Source organism: Pygocentrus nattereri, chromosome 2 (genome assembly GCF_015220715.1).
Source record: "Pygocentrus nattereri isolate fPygNat1 chromosome 2, fPygNat1.pri, whole genome shotgun sequence".
Classification (NCBI taxonomy): Eukaryota; Metazoa; Chordata; class Actinopteri; order Characiformes; family Serrasalmidae; genus Pygocentrus; species Pygocentrus nattereri.
In genome coordinates this window covers 18099512-18120229 of record NC_051212.1, presented here as the reverse complement: position 1 = coordinate 18120229, position 20718 = coordinate 18099512, and the positions used below count along the sequence as shown (strand labels likewise).

Below are 20718 nucleotides of genomic sequence, written 5' to 3'. Positions count from 1 at the left end.
CCCAAAATCTTGCATACAACTGTACATATTAAGCCTATGATTTTACAATAGGTATTTGCCACGAGAAAAATAAACTCAAAAAGCAAAAAACTACCTTACAATTGCAGGCTTTAATCCCACTGGTTAGCTTCTATTACCAGGATGCCATGCTAAAAGTAAACTGACTTGTCTTCTCCAGCAGTGATGTAGATTGAGAGTGATAAGAAAATCACACATTATTAAAGACATTTCATCCAAGAATTTGAGAAATAAGAGAAAAGGGTAAACTGTCAATGATAAGATACTTAATTTAATTGCAAACTACTTCCTCTACATGCCAATATGCAATGTTTTCTGTGTCTTCTTCTGAAGCTGTTACACTGGTGTCAGAAGTGGGACACGACTGCTGAGATGAAAGGAGTTGACCAGCATATCAACGAACTCGAAGGCACTTGCCAAAGAATATATAGTGTGGTGTAAGGGGGTATTGAGTGCTATGCCCACCCCCTCCAGGGCAGGTCCAGTGAAACTCTATAAAGCATTTTTTTAGTTTATCTAAGTGAATTCTAGTCTGTTTATGCATGTGAAGAACCACAAACTATTAGCTTTACTTGCTAATAAATGTTCCTTTTTAACAAGAAAAGCAACAAGCAAAGGCAGAGCCTCCACCACTGACACATGGAATCACCTTTAGAATCTGTTATCATTCAGTTCTTGTATGCTGCTTGCTGCTACTCAAACTATCAATTTCTTCTTCCTCTTCCATCTTCTTACTTTGAGTATTTAAAAAAAAATCTCAGACTTGGTGTAAAGGTCCCATCACATTTTAAACATTGAGTCAATTCTTTTGTCTGAAAAAAATCATGTACTTGTGAATAGGCCTTAAGTGGTGTTAAATTCCCACAATACAACGAGTCGAATTAAAGCTATGCCAAATATGACAATTTCTAAAGTTTTAAACTTCTGCTTGAGTGTATAAAAGGGAAATTCCTAACTTTTCCAATACTTTTGAATTATCTTGGTCTCTAAAGTTCACTGCACAAGACAAAAAGCTAAGCAGAAGAATGTTCTTAAGCATGAATGAGTGCTAACAGCTCTTTCATCGCACTCACAATACTCATAGTGATGTCAACATTCGCATACATTAAGCCCATGATTAAAGACTTTCACACAGGAGGACCGCCAGGTCTTGCATAGCTCAGGTTTCCAGAGTCCAAAATTCTTCATGGGTATCATAGTGTTATCAAAAGATTTCAGGGGTACTTAAACAGCAGGTCTAGACCTGTCTGTTCTCAGAGAGTGTGAGACGACAGGAAAATAGTCCTAACAATAGAATAAGGTCATGCGGGTCAAATCAGGGAGGACTTAGACAATAAAACAAAGAAACACATTCATTAACATGAAAGAAAATGACTTCAGGAAAATCACTATGTTCATAAAGTTTTTTTTTCATAAAGGAATGTCAGGGTGTCAAACTATATGACATGTAAAAAAAGGAAAATTACAAGTAAAAAGTAGTGTTCATGACACATTAGAAATGATACTATGTAACCACAAACTAATACAACAACAAACTAATTCTCTCAGTTATATGCAAAGTATATACAGTTTTGTATACTATATACAAAAGCACAGCACACGTGAAAGAAGACAAGCTAGATAATACACTAAATGGTGTGGGAGGATGTCTGTCTGTCTGTTTGCCAAACTGTCTGTAGGTGTGCATGTGAGTGTGCATACTTGTGCTTACTGGTATGTAGTTCCCTTTTTTCCTATGTCCCTCTGGTTCTAAAGAACAGTTAAGAGCACAGTTGTGCAACAGCAGTTAAGCAACATTATGTTTTTAGAAGGAAACTAAAATCCAAAATCAGCTTTTTTTTAAACTAGGAATTTGAACTCATATAATTTCTAAAGTTTATCAGCGTTTTATAGATAAGATAGTCCTTTATTAGTCCAACAATGGGGAAATTCTCAGTGTTACAGCAGCAAAGGGACAGCAACCAAAAAAAAAGAGAAGTAACAAGAAGAGAATTAAGAAACAAGTAATTAACTTTGTTTAATTAAATTAAACATAACAAATAAGATAAAAAATATAAACTCTACCCTTCACAAAGAATAACAAAATAAAGAATTATAAATAAATAAAAAGGCTAAGATATTTACAATGTAAGGATATTTTGCCTGAAATTCACATGGAGTTTTGCATATGAGATACTGGTTTATATCACACGTGGGATGGTGAGGACTTAACAATATAAACAATTATAAATAGAAAGCTCAAGCATATTTTCACTATAGAGATATTTGACAATATATTGCACATGGAGTGTTGATTATATTATAATATATAAATCACAGTGTGTTCTGTAGGTGTATGAGGTCCAGTGGGGGGGTGGAGGTGGTTCTATTGGGAGCAGTGCTGGTTGTACAGTCTAACAGCAGCAGGAAGGAAGGACCTGTGAAAGTGCTCCTTCACACACTTGGGGTGAAGTAGCTCGTCACTAAAGGAGCTGCGCAGTGCTGCCAGAGTCTCATGTATGGGGTGGGAGCTGTTCTCCAGCATGGATGCTGGTCTGGCTAACATCCTCCTGTCTCCTGTCTGCACTGGGTCTATAGGGCTACCCAGGACAGAGCTGGCCCTCTTAGTGAGTCTGTCAAGTCTCCTACTGTCTGCAGGTGAGATGCTGCTGCCCCAGTAAACTATTCCAAAGAAGATGGCTGATGCCACAACGGTGTCAAAGAAGGTCCTCAGGAGTGCCCCCTGCACTCCAAACGACCTTAGTCTTCTGAGCAGGTAGAGTCTGCTCTGGCCTTTCCTATAATGCGCACTTGTGTTTTCTGACCAGTCCAGTCTATTGTTAAGATGAAAACCCAGGTACTTATAAGAGTCCACCCTCTCAATGTCCCTCATTATCTGTAATGAGTCTGATGATTGCAGAGCAGATGGCAGTTTGGTGAGCTGTACATGACATCTTCTGTGTACAGGGTGAAGAGGAACCATGTCAGGACTGTACCCTGCAGGGCCCCTGTGCTGCTGAACACAATGTCAGACACACTGTCCTGTGCCCTCACATCCTGTGGTTGGTTTGTGTGATAGTCCAGAATCCAGTTTGATAGGTGGTGATCCACCCCTGTGTTCTACAGCTTGTCCCTCAGGAGGTTAGGCTGAATGGTGTTAAAAGCACTGGAGAAATCAAAGAACATGATTCTTACGGTGCTCCAAGGCTTCTCCAGGTGAGAAATTAACAGCTTATCATAAAAAGTTAAGCTCACATATATGAATATTGCATATATGAACTGTATTATGTAATGTGTATTTTAAAAAATTAAAGAAGGCATAAAGTATGCATTATTTGATTTAATTTTAGTATGGTTTAGTATGGTGTGCAATGTAAGTACTGTTCACTTAATTGCTTTACTTAATAAAATAACTATTTTTTGGTTTTAAATGTTTCATTTAAGCAATTCAGTGACAAAATACAGCAATACAATGAGTGATCATGGATAAGAATGTATTTATTTGCAGTTTGTTCTAGAGAGTTCTAATTATAATCTCTGCAAAACATTTGTGTTTCAATTTGTAAATACTTTCTTGAAATTAGGTTCAAGATCTGTCCATTTTTTAGGAGCAATATATGCTCTTGGGCATACAGTATAGTACAGCACAATATTATATGAAATAGTATAGAATAGTGCAATATAGTACAATATATTATGAAAAGTTGTGTCTAGAAGTAACTGCACGGATGGGTCAAATGTGGAGGTAAAATGTCCCTGTTATGGGACTAATAAGGGTCACTTAATTAATTTAAACTTCAAGCAGAGGGTTAAATCATGGCCACCAAGTGCTGAAGCATAAAACAATAACTTTCATCAAGGCCAGTGGTGTGGTGTAAAGTATGCCACTGGACTCTAGAGCATTGGTAGTCTGTTCTCTAAAGAGATGATGCGAAATACATGCTTGAAATGCATGTATCAGATCTGGCAGTATGATGTGAAATCCAGATGTGGATGCCAAGAACAGACTGCATGGGTTTAGTGGGGGAAGCATAGTGATCTAAGATCATCAGGTTTGGGCTTAATGTCTTAGTGTTCCTGTGAATGATGATGTTAACGCTACAGCATGCTTCCAAAGTTGTGCAACAGTTTAGGGAAGGACCTTTTCCTGTTCCAGCATGAATCTCTTAGGAAGTACAGTGGCCAGAACCCTGACCTCAATGATACTACTACTACTATTATTATTATTATTATTATTATTAATAATAATAATAAGAAGAAGAAGAAGAAGAAGATTATTATAATAATAATTGTATTATAATAATAATAAGATTATTATTATAATAATAAGATTATTATTATTATTCATAATAATTAAAAAATTATATAGTACTTTTTCATGCTGGTGACAGTTCAAAGGCCTTTACATGCAGGTGATGAAGCTTAACAGTAAAAAATGAAATTATGAGTATTAGTTTAAACTCATAGAAGAGAATGACAGAGCAAATGAAAGAGATAAATACCTGAGACATAGAGTTTTAATTAAACAATAAGTTAAATAAATATGTTTTTAAATGTATTGTAAACATGAGCACTGAGCTTATCTAATAAAAGATAGAATTGATTTCCACAGTTTGGAAGCATGATAACTGAAAGAGTCTCTCCATGTTTTCTGTATTTCACAGAAGGTATTTGCAGAGGGCCAGTATCTGCAGATCTAAGATCATGTGTTGGAATAAAGACAGACATTCTGTAATGTAAGTGGGAGCTTTAAGGTCACATAGAGCCCTAAAGAAGTAGCAGCAGAACTTTAAAATGGAGTTGTAGAGGATGTATTGTTTTCTTAGGAAGCCCAGTATGAAGAGCATTACAATAATCAATTCTGCATGTAACAAATACATTATCAAGCTTCTTTGCTTTGCTCTGAGGTAGTAAAGGCTGAACCTCAAATGATAATAAAAATTTCTTGTCAGTTCAAACTAAACAAGTTACTATTTGTAGTAACAATCAAATTAACTAGTTTTATTCAACTCAGAAATTACACTGATTGAAAGAATCTTTCATTTAAAGTGTATTTTTAGATTAAATAAAACTAGTTCATTTACTTGTTACTACATGAAGTATGTTTTGTAGACTAAATTGACAAACCAATTTTACAGTATAGTTACTGCCTTTACATGTGTGTTAAAATAGAGCTCAGAGTCTAAGATAACACCCAGGTTTTGTATTTCAGGTTTAATATATGAAGCTAAAGAAAAGCAGATCTTAGTACTAAGAATCAGTATTTCAGTTTTTTTTGTAATTTAGTTGTAGAAAATGTTGCGACATCCACTGAGAAATATGTTATGCACAGCTGGTAAGCCTATCAACAGAAAAGTATAATTGTGTCAGAAGCATAGCTATGAAAATTGATGTTATGTTATGTTTCCTAATGACATCACCTGGAGGTAACATGTACAAAGAGAAAGGCAAAGGTCCTAAAACTGAACCTTGTGGCACTCCTCGTGAAATGTTCATTTTTTGATGAATAAATTCCCAGTGAAACTATGAAAGGTCTTTTAACTAATTATGATGTAAACCATTCCAAAACTGTTTCTGAGAGGTCTACTCAGTATTCAAGTTTGTGGATTAGAATCTTTTGATCAACAGTGTCAAAGGCTGCACTAAGATGCTATAAGACCAGAATAGAGGATTTTCATTCACAGCATGAGCTAATGCTGTCTCAGTACTATGGATAGAATAAAAATCTGAAACTTCTTGAAACAATATAACTTGTTTGATATTAGATATGCATTTAATTGCTTGGAAACAACTTTTTTTGAGACTTAAAATCATCTGGAAAAGTGCATGTTGACAGAGAACAGTTTACAATAACTAAAATATCACTTTGAACATAATCAAAAACTATCTTGAGGACAGAAGTAGGAACAGGGTCAAAATCACATTTGGATGAACTCAATTAGGTTTGTTTTTTGTTTTGTTTTGAGTTTTTTTGGGGGATTTTTACCAGATTTTTCTCCCCAATTTAATCGTCTCTAATTCCACCCACTAGTTAGGACATGCCAATCATGTCAAACAGTTGACAGTATGAAAGTGTTTGGTCTAACTGTGAAAAATGTTTTGAAAAGAGCGAAGCGATGCTTGGGTCATCTTTTGGCATTAGAAGTCAGTGTCTGAACAAGTCCCTACAAAAGCAGGCTGAAACTATTAAAGGAATGAGCAGTGGAGTGCATCAGATTTGCTCCACAAGGCAAAAGGAATGAGGGATGCTTACAAAAGTTTATTGACAAACCAGTGGCAGTGGTTGACTCCCTCTAGGTTGAGCCTTTTTAGATTCCTCACCAAAGACAACCACAAAAACAAGTTCTATAAAATGCAAGATAGTGTAGATGTTTAAATTAAAGAGGTTCCACCAACAGATCTAAATGTCTTGCAGAGATTGAAGGAAACTCTTCTGCCTGGAGAAGTGAATGACATTGTTGACTAGTACCCTGAATTGAACGGGGAGAATATAAAAGTCGAATTAGCCATTTCATTCCAAAATTGATTATCATATTTATATAATTAAAAAATTAAATACAGGGTCATAGACTGCTGGGCTCTACTGTATCGCTTCTGTCAGAATGAAACCTTGTGTCTTATATTTTTTTAGTTTTTGACATAATTTGAAAATGCCTGTTGGCCCTTACATTCAAGTTAATTTAATGAAGAGCGGGTTAAAAGAAATGACCTAAAATTACTTGGAAGAAAGTTTGATTCCATTGATATACATTAAATATAAAGTAGTTTTCTACTAGTAGTTTATCTCCTGTGAAGTTACCATTTTGCAAATACAAGGTTTTGTTCCAACAGCAGTGATATGCTACTTTTCAACAATGAAAAAAGTGTTGCTTTGAATTTTGTTTATTCAAACATGTACATCAGTTCACATGAATACATTGCATCAGCATAATTCTAGATGCTGTGAAGTAAATCAAATAAGTGACAGTGGTTGGTGTAATATATTTAATACATTTCATTCATGGGGAACCAATGTACATATTTTAATTAGGTATATGCAAAATTATCAATTTTTTAGTGAAAAAAACATTCATTTTTTAGTCTTCTAAAAAAGCATCGACTTTGATATGATACCCTTTTAAGGAAATAGGAAAACTGTCACTTCTCAGCAATGAAAAAAACTAACAATTGTTGACACTTTGGTTTACTTATGAATCAGAGCCCATATCAGCGTTATCAGTGTAACACTATGTTTTGCACAATCCGCATTATAAAAGACAAACTGAAATTAAATGAATAAAGTAATCAATCTTATAATTTCTGCCATTCCTGGATCAGGGCCTAAAGTAACAGTGTCACTTTCACCTTCCCACTGTAGCAAATTCATGTGAAACAAATGGAGCTGTTCTCTGGAAAAGGAGGAGGCTGCATGGTCTTGAGTAATCCCACGCTCTCACTGGAGGCGGGAGCCCTTTTAAAAGGGAAAGCAGTTGAGAGCTGTAGATGAAGAACCATCCAAGCACTTGTGGCAGCAGTAGTCTCCTGAAGTTTATATCATTTTGAATTAGTTTATTGAAGCTGTGAGAAACAGATCTCTTTAAAAACATGAGCGCCACAACTCTATCCATTGCTTTTTTAACCTGTGTACTTTTGTCCATGACAGAAGGTAAGAATATTTTATTACTATTTTTATTATTGTTTTGCTTTTCTTTGCAGGGCTGGGTTATTTGTGGTGTACCAACAAAATCAACAACAACAATTTCTAAATGTATTCTAATGTGGTAGAACTCCTGAAAATAAATGTGATGCTCTGGGACACTATTGCTTCCATTTCTGCACACCTTCAAAAACTCCTTTGTAACTATTGTTGTAAATAGTAAATGCAGTCATACTTGCAGTAGTGTGTAGTGCATAAGAGCTCGTACAGAGAAAGTAACTCATACTTTCCTGTTAATGAGTGCTGTGTGAAGAACATGTTTCAGAAATAATGTCTCTTTCTCTCTCTGTGCACATTTGTAGGCAGAATTATAATCAAGCAGCCCAAGTGCCTGTGCCCATCAACCTACTCAAAAGAAATCCAGCTTAACAGGATTCAGAAATTTGTCATCATTGCTCCTGGCCCTCACTGCAGAAACCTAGAAGTAATGTAAGTCAAAATCAAATGATTTAAACATATGTAGTTTGTGGGTATCTGTGAAAGAAGAGTATATTAAAGCTATTTTTAATAACACATGCTCCTTTTTACAGTTTCACTGTGAAAAATCAGAAGAAGGTGGTAGATGTCTGTGTCAACCCCAGTGACCAGTGGGTTCAGGATGTAATGAAAATGTAAGATTCACATTTGCAGGTCTCACTGATATGCAGTCAAATGGAAAATCCCAAGTCAAATTGCAAGTTGTTGATTTTGTGAAAACAAGTTAACACATCCTCTACAGAGAACTGACTTAATATTAGTAACTAAATATAAAATGTGTCATAACTTTTGCACAGGTCACATTCTTTGTTAAAGTTCAACCATAAAAATAAAATGTGCAGGGGTGTGTTCTCTGTAGAGGGTGTGTTAACTTATTTTCACTTAGAAAACCAACAAAACGTCATTTGACCAGGGGCACCCAAACTTTTGCATATGAGTGTATGTAGCCGTTTACAGTAATCTTGACCCATAACATATTTGATGACTGAATTTAAAAGAAAACTCCAACCTAATCTGTATCAGCTGCACCTGTTGCATATTATTATGCTTGGTAATATTTAATATACTGATTTTTAACATGTTATAATAGAAGCCAGTAAGCAGGTGCTGGAGGAAACACTGTACTTTTTATTAACTAACTGTATCTTTCTGTTAATCATTGCAGGATTGGACAGAGCAAAGACGGAAAATGAACTGAGATGCAACAATTGTAGTTTGACTTGAGATGCAAGGAAAAAGAGAGAGAAATACTTTAAAAAGGAAGAAGGACTGTTTTTTTTTTTTGGTCTTAAATATAATCTGACCAACCACTGTTAAAATGTGACATCAAAACAAACATTTTTCTATAATGTTTAAGCACTTTATCTCGTCATGTGGTGCACAGCTTGCATTATTCTTTGCTTTTTGTTAATAATGCTTGACTAATATTATTTATAAAGTATGTTGCAACTGATGTATTCAGACCATGTGTGTTGTTTTTTTCGCATCTCAGTCTTTGGTGTGCTGCTTGGATGGGTTTTATATATATATACAGAACATCCAAAAACAGGCCAGCAAGTTATAAAAATAAAAGTATCATAAAGAATACAAAACAATCACAATCATACATTCAATCAGAGAAGTGGGTGATAAACTGGTGGTGGATTCAGTGTTAACATAAATCTGAGCGTCATTGACATAACAATTAAAAACTAAGACTATACTGGCAGATAATTTGATCAAGTGAAATCGTATAAATTAAGAAATGAATGGCACCAAGGACAGAACCCTGAGGCACCCCTTGAGTATTTGGGGCAGAAGATTTGTGTTTACTTATGGTAATAAAGTGCTGTCTCTCAGTGAAGTAAAATTAAAACCACTGAAGGGCTGTGCCTGTATTGCTGATATAAGAAAGACAGGACAAAAGTATGCTGTGATTTACAGTGTGTGCTAGATGCATAGAAATGTTAGGAACACTTGTTTCAGCAAAAAAAATAGATCATTAACCATTTTCAGCAGGGCAGCTTCAGTGCTATGAAAGGCATGAAAGCCAGACTGAAAAGTCTCATAAAAATTGTGTTTAGAAATGCATGAAGCTGCTAATCTTTTCCAGGACCTTCCCTAGATATGGAAGGTTGGCCTTTAATTATCAAAAAATCATCAAGGCTAGGTTTCCTAAGAATGGGTCTAATGGCAGCTTTTTTAAGGACAGTGGGAACAAAACCAGCAGTAAGTGAAATATTTATTAAATAAGAAACAGGGAGGGGCATTACAGATGCACAGATTGTGAGAATAAAGGAGAAAAGCAGGATCAAGTTGAGAGAAGGGAAGGTGTAGATTTATTGATTAGCTCAGCAATAGAGAGAGAGAGTTTGTCATAGTAAAGCTGTTTAACAAGTGCTCAGACTTTCTAGGGGTGATATGCTTAGAAGAAGAAGATGGAAAATGCAGGATGATTTTACTAACTTTGAGGTTCAGAAAGCCTCACGTTCTACCAGGTGCAGGTCAGATCGCATTACTTCGATGAGCTTATTAATGGTTGTAAACAGACTTTTGGTATTCCTACTACAATCATTAATGATGAGTAGAAAGAAGCACAGGTTGTGCTCAAAGCATTTATGTAAATGTTCAGTTGAAGCTTCATAATGAAGAGCAAAGCCAGTTTTCTTCTGGTCTTCACCTGTTTGAGTTCAGAGGTATACCACAGTGAGAAATGAGAGTCTGGTACTTGCAAGTTCTTTAAAGGGGCAGGGTTTAGTAATGTATTGAAAAGTCCAGGATTTTACAGGGGAACCATTTCATCAGGATCTGGAATCTGTGGGACTTACACAAAGGGCAAGGCTTTTATAAACTGGGAAAAGGTAAACAGATCAACTGACCCAATGTTATGATAAGATATAGCATTTTTTTCTTTTGGCTTGAGAATAGCAAAGCAGAGATTACACTCCGTTTACCCCTTACAATTCCAGCTCATTACATACCAAGACTTATTATTCAGTTACTGCAAAGACATTAGTGCAAATTGGTGAAAGAATTCTTAGATTTTGAAATTGTGATTTAAAAATCCTGGCCTTTTAATTGATTAATTTGAGCTCAGAGACAACATCAAAGGAATCTGAGACAGTGATGTCATTGTAGCCACTGGCAAAGTGGCAAAGTTATAATTCTGAGTTAAGTTAAAACATTAAACGCTTTGCAAGAAATTTGTGGTGAGTGAGCAGCTTGTATCAACATGTTCATTGAAACCTCCTAATAAACAAAAGCAGGGCAAAAAGCTGAGGCTAGTGTGAGCAATTCATTCCGTTCAGAGAGAAAGTTGGAGGAAGACTGGGGAAGCAATAAATTATAGAAAGAGCAGAAAAAATTAACTAACAATTTTCAGTACTAAGTATTCATAAGACATTGGGCAGTCGTGGGCTAGAGGTTATAAAACCAGCCCTGTGAACGGAAGGTCGTCGGTTCGATCCCCTGACGTGCCCTTGAGCAAGGTACCTAACCCCCAACTGCTCCCTGGGTTCTTTGGATAGGGCTGCTCACTACCCCCTAGTGTGGTGCATTCACTAGTGTGTATGTGGTGTTTCACTGCACGGATGAGCATGCAGAGGTGAAATTTCCCTGTTGTGGGACTAATAAGGGTCACTTGATCTGAGGGAAAATGAATTGCTTCATGAAAAACTATAAACAGCAGCCAGACCTCTGACCTTTCCCTTCATGTGGGGTTTTGATACACCCAGGCAGCATCAGCATATTAAGATGCAAATAGTCCTCTGGCTGCTGCCAGTTCTCACTTGACAGACATATGTGTGTGTTTGTTCGAGTGATTAAGTCATTTAGCAATAATGTTTCATTTGTAATGGAGCAACAGGAGATGATGGAGGATGTGTAATTCCACTAGAAGTGGTCAATGCAGATGATGTGGAGTGGATGCAAAGCTTTCAGTCTGTGGCCTTGAAGTAGGTTAGAGTACTTCCTGTTTATGTTTCTTTACTGGATGCGTAACCTTACCAGTGAGAGAGAGACAGAGAATGACAGAGCAAGAAAGAGACAGAGAGAGAGAGAGAGAGTTAGAAAAGGACATCTTCTGGAAATCTGCAGGAATCTTTCTTGCTGATTACAGTGTTTGGAAAACAAAGTCAATCTTAGTGCCAATTTCCATTAGCTTTATGCTGTTTACTCAACTTCTGTCAATAGCTAGCTGAGCTAGCATAAGAATGTCATAAGAACTGCTACCAGTCTAAAATCTACATCATACCAACTTCTCTCCTTTCATATTGACATTCCACTCTGGCAAATGCTTTTGTTCAAAGTGTTGTCCAGTTTTAATTACGTTAGAGAGGGAAGTGAATGTAATGCTGAGCATCTTGTTCAAGGACTCTTTTTGGTGAGCAGAGAGTTAAACCTTAATCTGCCGTACAGCTGGCAGCATTCTTGTGCTAAAGTCCCTGCATTTGGCAAAATTTGGGTTCTCAACCTTCTCACTACACAAAATAGTTAGCAAGCCCTGACAGCCACTTCAACATAAAAATGCTGACAGTGTTTGTTTGTCTGTTATGAGCTACTGTAGAAACGTGGCGACCTCTGCTGGAAGACAACCTGCTCCTATGCAGATATGAAGGGCTAATTCGAAGCTTAGGAAAAGACAATGATTTGTAGTTACAGGTAATTATACACTAATGAAAACATGACTTTGTATACTATATTTCATTTCTGCTAATAAATCCCCTAAATCTTACACACTGTACCTTTACCGTCAGTGTTAATGCTAGGATTAGAATTTAAATTTGACTTAGATTTTTTAAATGAATGTTATACATTAATGGAGAGATTTAATATAAGCGTTCTAAGGTTGTCAAATGATAAAAGTTATGAACCACAATTAATTGTTTTTTGTGTAGTTTGTCAACTTTAACACTAACAAAATATTTTTTTCTATCTTCTAAAAAGCGGTTCATTTTGTTATAGATGTATGAAGATAAATTCTCCAGTGGAATGTGTTTATCACATTATAATGAATTATTCTATCTACAGGCTATTAATGTGTAATTAAAAGGTTATCTCTGACAGCTCTAAATCATCTCAGTTTAATTTAAGAGATCATATAAATAAAAGCTCCTATACAGTATCTCACAAAAGTGAGTACACCCCTCACATTTCTGCAAATATTTTATTATATCTCTTCATGGAACAACACTATAGAAAAGAAACTTTGATATAACTTAAAGCAGTCAGTGTACAGCTTGGATAGCAGTGTAGATTTACTGTCCTCTGAAAATAACACACAGCTGTTAACATAAATGTTAAATAGCTGTCAACACAAGTGAGTACACCTCAGGGTCAATATTTTGTGTGACCACCATTATCATCTAGCCCTGCCTGAAATCTCTAGGGTAAGAAATTCACCAGAGCTGCACAGGTTGCTACTGGAATCCTCTTCCACTCCTCCATGATGACATCACAGAGCTGGTGGATGTTAGACAACTTGCGCTCCTCAACCTTCTGCTTGAGGATGCCCCACAGGTGCTCAGTTGGGCTTAGGTCTGGAGACATACTCGGCCAGTCCATCACCTTTACCTTCAGCAAGACAGTTGTCATATTGGAGGGGTGTTTGGGGTCATTATGAGGTTGGAAAATTGCCCTGCAGTGCAGTTTCCAAAGGGAGGGGATCATGCTCTGCTTCAGAATGTCACAGTACATGTCAGAATTCATGTTTCCCTCAATGAACCACAGCTCCCCAGTGCCGGCAGCACTCATGCAGCTCCAGACCATGATGCTACGACTGTGATGGTCCGACGGAAAAGACACGTGGGTACGTTCCAGTTTGGGGTGCAAAAAATCTGTGTTTATTAAATCCCAGTGAGAAACCAAACAAAAAAACACGCAATTTATCCAATGCCAAAAAGAAAAATATTTACAATTAAATACAGCTTAATATGAATAGTCAGTTATTCAATCACAACTTGAGAGGGTTTTGTTTTTTTTTTTGTTTTTTTTTTTTTAGGCTTCAACCATGTTCCATTACCTCTCCCACAAGACTAGCTCATTCTGCTCCCTCTAGGGCTTTTATACAGCTAAACAGGAAGTGCTATGATGTCACTTCCAGTCTTTGCGCGGGAAAAGTTCACTATAAAAACTCAGCAAACAAAGGGTCCTGTTTTCCTCCCTGGCTGAAAACACGGCTACCTTCCTCTGGAGTCTATTCATAGGTAAGTACTTGTTGCCTTCCCCAAGTGTTTCAAAAATGTTAGTTTATAATATGTTTCATTATATCACTAAATCAATCAAAATTTACAAATAATAAAACATTCACATTCACCATTAAGTTTTGTTTCTTTTCTCTCTCTGCAGGTTTGCTCTTGTTCCCCAGCATAACCACTCAATCAATAAATGCTATTTAAAAACAGTTTGTATCTCCGAGTATGAAATGTCCCCATTACCTAGAAAGTTTAAACATATATACATTGTGGCGGAGGGCAGCTCCGTCACAACGACTACAACCCATGCTTGACTGTAGGCAAGAAAGAGTTGTCTTGGTACTCCTCACTAGGGTGCCACCACATGTGTTGGACCCTATCTGAGCCAAACAAATTTATCTTAGTCTCGTCAGTCCACAGGACATGGTTCCAGTAACCTATATTCTTGTGTTCAGCTAACTGTTTCCGGGCTTTCTTGTGCATCAGCTTCAGAAGAGGCTTCCTTCTGGGTTGATGGCCATGCAGACCAAGTTGATGCATTGTGCAGCATATGGTCTGAGCCAGGGGCGATTTTAGGATCTGGTCTTTAGGGGTGCCCAGCCCCCAGTGCTCACAGAGGCACATTTTTTCTCACCAATTGAGGCGAACTAGTACATTTATAAATTTTGGAGCCGTATTAGTTTTGCTTTGAGTTGTGTTTTCCCCTACAACATTCAATCTTGACTTCATTTCAAAAGACTGTGGCTTCACAGGGATAACAGAGAGCCTGAGACAAATATTGAAGATAACTCAACATTTATTTTGGGAGTAAAGAAAAACAAATGCTAGAAAAAAAATAAAATGGTCACGAAAATAATGCATCCTTGAGCAAAAAAAAACAACAAAAAAACCCACACTTTGTAATCACCCAAGGCTAATAATATCAATAATGCCTTAATAAATAAATAAATAAATAAATAAATAAAACACACAAATAAATAAAATAAATAAATATGGTCTCTTCCTGTGTGGATTAGGAAGGGCCCTAAACAGAACAAGGACAGGGGGGTCTCTAGTGGTCAGAAGGACAAACTGAAGATTTTAACACCTAATGGGGGAATAAAGATCCATCCACTTACATCCCATTCACTTCACACAAAAACAAAAAAGGTAACAACTACTAATTAAGCAACTTATTTTGGAAGAACTAAGCGGTGTCGCCTCACTTTAAGGTTGGCAAATCTGTCAATAACAATTTCAGGACTTATGCTGTCAAGAAGTTCTTTTTCAATTGACATCACAGCCAAATGATGGAGTCTATTTTGCCCCATGGTCCTCCTCAGCCAGGTATGTAGGCGGCGCAATGCACTGAAGGACCTCTCACAGCTACAGCTGCTAACAGGGATAGTAAGAGCAGCCTGAACAGTAGCTTTCAGAGTAGGGAACATGTCAGCATCAAGTTGCTTGTATACGGCCAGCATGTCCTCAACATCACCTCCAGTCTCGTTCTTGCGCTTAAAAAAGTTGCTGGCCACCATCACCTCCGCTGGCTTAAGGTCAATGTTATAGTGCAATGCCAGTGCTGACAGGAGAGGCACAGACAAGAACTGCTCAGATTTTGGAGAGCATGCCTGAATCCCACAGAGAAGCTCCTCACTTACATCAGAAAACCTCTTTTCCAGTTCTGCTAGCATTCTGTCTAAACAAGGAAACAGTAGCCTCTGTTTGAGGTCATCTGCATTGGAAGAACTAGTTGCCTCACTGCCTGCCCCAGCCCCACAATTAGACTCCACCACATAGTCCACCATTCTCTTAGTTTTACGTCTCTGCTTAGACGATTCATCAGAGACGACCAGTTTGTTAGCATCACAAATTGCCAATGCTCTGGCATGCAGCTCACCAGCAGTGGAGTCACTGCGCTTCTCCTTAAGGGAGTCGGTGACTGCGTTTTTGTACTCCATGGCTCTGGCAAGGTCGATGTTCTCCTTCTGCAGATACAAGTGCAAACCTGCACATAATGACAGGAGAGTGTGGAACATGACAAGCAAGTACACAGAGGAGAATTTGCAGAGTTTCACTCTCAGTCCCACAGCCAAAGGTGTATTAATACCAAGGAGGCATTCAATGATGGCAGGGAAGTTGTCAAGAACACAATTTACTGAACGGAGTTGGCATGCCCAACGTGTGCTTGACAACTGGACAAGTTCAGTTTGCTGTAACCCTAGTCTTGTTTGTGTCTCTACAAACTTGTGGTGGTTCACCAGTGATGAACTGAAAAATGAGTAGACACTTTCCAATATTTCAAAAAACTCTCTGGCCTCAGAAATTGCCCTGCATGTGTGACATAAAACAAGGTTCAATTCGTGGGCATAACAATGTACATACACTGCTTCGGGGTGTTTCTTTCTGAAATGGGCCTGGACACCGCCCACAGCCCCACTCATCACTGCTGCACCATCGTACTTTGAGCCACACATTTGAGATCTCCAATGCCATTTAGAGCTAACTGTTGCTCAATGGTGTTGGCAATTGACTCAGCATCAAAGCCCATCAACTCTGTTAGGGCTAGAAATCTTTCTTTAATCATTCTGCCTGTGACATACCTCACACAGAGTGATAGCTGTTCCCTTTTTCCATCCCTGGCTTCATCAGCCATAATGGCAAACATCTGCGCTTCCCTTATCTCCTTCACAATAGTTGCAGTGACCTCCTCTGCACAACACTGTACCATTTCATTCTGACTGCAACTTGAAAGATATGTGGTGTTCAGTGGAGGAGTGTAACTTTTGAGAAATGGGTCAAATTTCTGCACCAGTTTGAAGCATTCTGCAAACATTCCTTTATCGTGGCTTTCACAAGACTCATCGTGACCCCTGAATGGAATTCCCTGTTTCCCCAACAGGGAGGTTACTGCTACAATGCGTTTTAAGTACTCCCTTCTCTCTTGCACTTCAGTGGAAGTAGCACTCTCAATTTGTTGTACGACACTACCCTTCAAAAGACTTGCTTTGTAGCTCTGCCAACGAATGACACTATCTTTATGGGACTGTGAGGATTCATGCTTGTGGTAGAAGCTGAGTGCCTTCCTCCAATTTTTCACACCACCACTAACAAATACGTCCTGTTTTAAATTTCGCCCAAACACCCTGCATGCATAGCAGAATGCAGCATCCCTTTTACAGGAGTATTCAAGCCAATTAAAGCTTTGAAACCAGTTGAACTGGAAGGCCCTTTTTTGTGTGCCAAACACACTTTGTGGGTATTGGGCTAGCTTTACTTTTTAGGACGTTTAGGACCTGTGTTTCTGTCACCTAAATCTAAAGCTGTCTCTGTCGAAACTGATGCTGATGCTGCTGCCTGTTCTTGTTCTGCTTCTCCACTGAACTCCCTGTCACCTTCACCAATATGCTCCTCCTCCTCTGTTTCTGTAGCAACATGATTCAGAAAAAATAAATAAAAATAAAATTTTATATATATATATATATATATATATATATATATATATATATATATATATATATGGGTCAATGACGTTTTAGTAATAGCAGTCAGGGTGGTGCAACCACAGCTAATACCACCATTGTATGCATTAAATGAGCGAGTTGATTATCAGCACATTATCAGTACATTCATTGACCCATATATATATATATATATATATATATATATATATATATATATATATATATATATATATATATATATATAAGACATAACAAAGCTATTAATTTACAATATTAACAGTATTTGGATGAAATAATATACAACAGTGGCCTGTTTTTATTCTTCTTACCCGCTACTTGTATATGTTCCTCCCTTTCACAGTCCTCACTCTCTCTATCCTTCTTCCTTTCTCCTAAAAACATTTTATTGTAAGCCTACTAGCAGTCTTCAAATATTAACACATTTCTTAATGTAGCTGTGTTAATAGACAAACAATTATATAACCCTATAATTGATGGGAGAAGCTATTTCAAATAAGCCACTACCATTCCTTACCAGGTCTCTCTGCTCATCTTTTTCTCCATTAAATTCCATCTTAAAATTCAATGAAAGAGGATAGCTACTGCAAGCCACATTAAGGGACTATTCTATTGACTGTTATAAACTGACAAAACTATTTCAGTCTTTTTCTCTCTCACCTGAAGTTGAGCGTTCACCTTTGTTCTTAAAAAAAGAACGTATGTCCATCTATGGAAAGACAGACAATCGGTCAGATTTTCCCAATGTTCCATTAACTAAATGCAACTGACTTGGCCAACTACAGCTCTCCAAATGCACGGTCTAACGTTGGGGAAGTTCACTCGGCTGCACTCTTTACCCATATTTCATTCACAAGGTTTCAAAGTAGGCTAAATGCCCTCCAGCATTAGCCAGCTAACTTTAACTAAGCTACGAAAAGCTGCTGCATCAAGGCATTGCCACACACACATTCGCTTATAACCGGACCAATCTAGGATTGAGTTATCAGTGAACCACAACGCCATGATGTATTATAATCAGTCGACACACGTCTACTGAACACTGCAAAAAATCCATTGGCAAAAAAATAGACAAAATATATGTAAATTAAGACGTAAATGCTTATATTAAGCAAACTAATCTGCCAATGGGGTAAGATTTTTTTTCTTATTAAGATTTCTTAAAATAAGCAATCACAAAGTCCCAAAATGAGTGAAGTGAATCTTAAATCAAGTACAAATCATTGTGTTTTTAGCATGTAAACTGAAAAATTTAATTAACTTGAACGGTTAGTTTTTTTGTGCTTGTTTTGAGTTCAAATGACTTAAAATAGGGTAAAAATTCTAAGTAAGACTGATTAAGTTCATTATACTTAAAATAAGCAAAATAATCCTAAAACTTGCAATGCCTAGTAAGTCAAAAATTCTTATCAGAGAAAAAAAGATTTATTGCCTTAAAATGACTTAATTTTACTTGTTAAGATTTTTTTTTTGCAGTGAAGAAACATACCTTCTCACCCCAGCTCAGGTGCTGGCTGCCTCGCAGATCCAGAAATGTAGAATGTGAACAGCTAGCTTACGACCAGAACAAAATGCCAAGCTGTAGACAATTCTAGCAGCAAGCAGTCGCGTGAATGTGCCAACCAATCAGAAGAGATATAGTTGATAAGTGGACTGGTCACAAGCCTCGTTTTGAAGCAGGGTTGCCAGATTGGCCAGTCGAACCAAAGTATTGCGCAGGTGCAGAGCAAGTTTTTTGCATAATATAATATTTAAAAAATGTGTTGAGCCAGGGGGTGCTGAGCAACCTCACGGTGGTCCTCTAGCACCACTAAAAATACCCTAGCCTCGCCCCTGGTCTGAGCAATGACAGGCTGGCCTCCCACTTCTTCAACCTCTGCAGCAATACTGGCAGCACTCATGCATCTATTTTTTGAAGCCAGGCCCTGGATATAATGCTGAATATGTGCACTCAACTTCTTTGGTTGACCCTGGTGAGGCCTGTTCTGAGAGGAACCTGTCCTGGAAAACGCTTGTATGACTTTGCCCATGGTACTATAACTCAGTTTCAGGTTGTTAACAATCTTCTTATAGCCTAGGCCATCTTTGTGGAAAGCAACAATTCTATTTCTCACATCCTCAGAGAGTTCTTTGGCACGAGGTGTTGAATATCCAGTGGCAGTATGAGGGAATCAAAACACCAAATTTAACAGCCCTGCTCCCCATCCACACCTGGAACCTTGTAACTCTAACAAGTCACATGACACCAGGGAGGAACAACAACACAGTTGGGCACAATTTGGACGTGTTCACTGTGAGGTGTACTCAGTGTGTTGCCAGATATTTAGACATTAATGGCTGTGTTGAATTGTTTTCAGAGGGCAGAAAATCTATATTGCTTTACAAGCTGTACACTGACTACTTTGTTATATTCAAGTTTCATTTCTGTAGTGTTGTCCCAAGAAAAAAAATGATGTGCAGAAATGTGAGAGGTGTACTCACATTTGTGAGATAATGTATGTTGAAACTAACAAGTCACTTGCTTAAAATTGAGTAATATGTCCTGTTTATTTATTAATTTATTGTGTTTGTTTGAAAACCAGCTGATGTAGAACATTACCCAGCACTGTGGTTAGGATGAGTTATGATCTTACTGTAATATTGTCTGTCTAAGCAGTTCCCATAAACGTCCTCTTTTGACTGGACTGTGGTTAGAGAGTCTTAGTTCTACATACACATTCTGATATGAATATAATGCGCACACACACACACACACACACACACACACACACACACACACACACACACACACAAAGACATACACAATCTACACTGCTCAAAAAAATTAAGGGACCACTTAAACAACACAATATAACTCCAAGTAAATCAAACTTCTGTGAAATCAAACTGTCCACTTAGGAAGCAACACTGATTGACAATCAATTTCACAGCTGTTGTGCAAATGGAATAGACAACAGGTGGAAATTACTGGCAATTAGCAAGACACACTCAATAAAGGAGTGGTTCTGCAGGTGGGGACCACAGATCACTTCTCAGTACCTTTCTGCTTTCTGGCTGATGTTTTGGTCACTTTTGAATGTTGGTGGTGCTTTCACACTCGTGGTAGCATGAGACGGACTCTACCACCCACACAAGTGGCTCAGGTAGTGCAGCTCATCCAGGATGGCACATCAATGTGAGCTGTGGCAAGAAGGTTTGCTGTGTCTGTCAGCGTAGTGTCCAGAGGCTGGAGGCGCTACCAGCAGACAGGCCAGTACACCAGGAGACGTAGAAGAGGCCACAGGAGGGCAACAACGCAGCAGCAGGACCGCTACCTCCACCTTTGTGCAAGGAGGAGCAGGAGGAGCACTTCCAGAGCCCTGCAAAATGACCTCCAGCAGGCCACAAATGTGCATGTGTCTGCACAAACGGTTAGAAA

General features: G+C 37.9%; 1 protein-coding gene across 1 annotated transcript; it reads left to right on the top strand.

The window, feature by feature from the left end:
- The first annotated feature begins 7492 nt into the window (after positions 1–7492).
- LOC119262573 (interleukin-8-like) lies at positions 7493–9123 on the top strand. The gene is made up of 4 exons (XM_037535498.1): positions 7493–7642; positions 7996–8122; positions 8224–8304; positions 8835–9123. Exons 1-4 carry the CDS (start codon positions 7582–7584, stop codon positions 8860–8862), a joined length of 297 nt encoding a protein of 98 aa, XP_037391395.1. The 5' UTR covers positions 7493–7581; the 3' UTR covers positions 8863–9123.
- The last annotated feature ends 11595 nt before the right edge of the window (positions 9124–20718 follow it).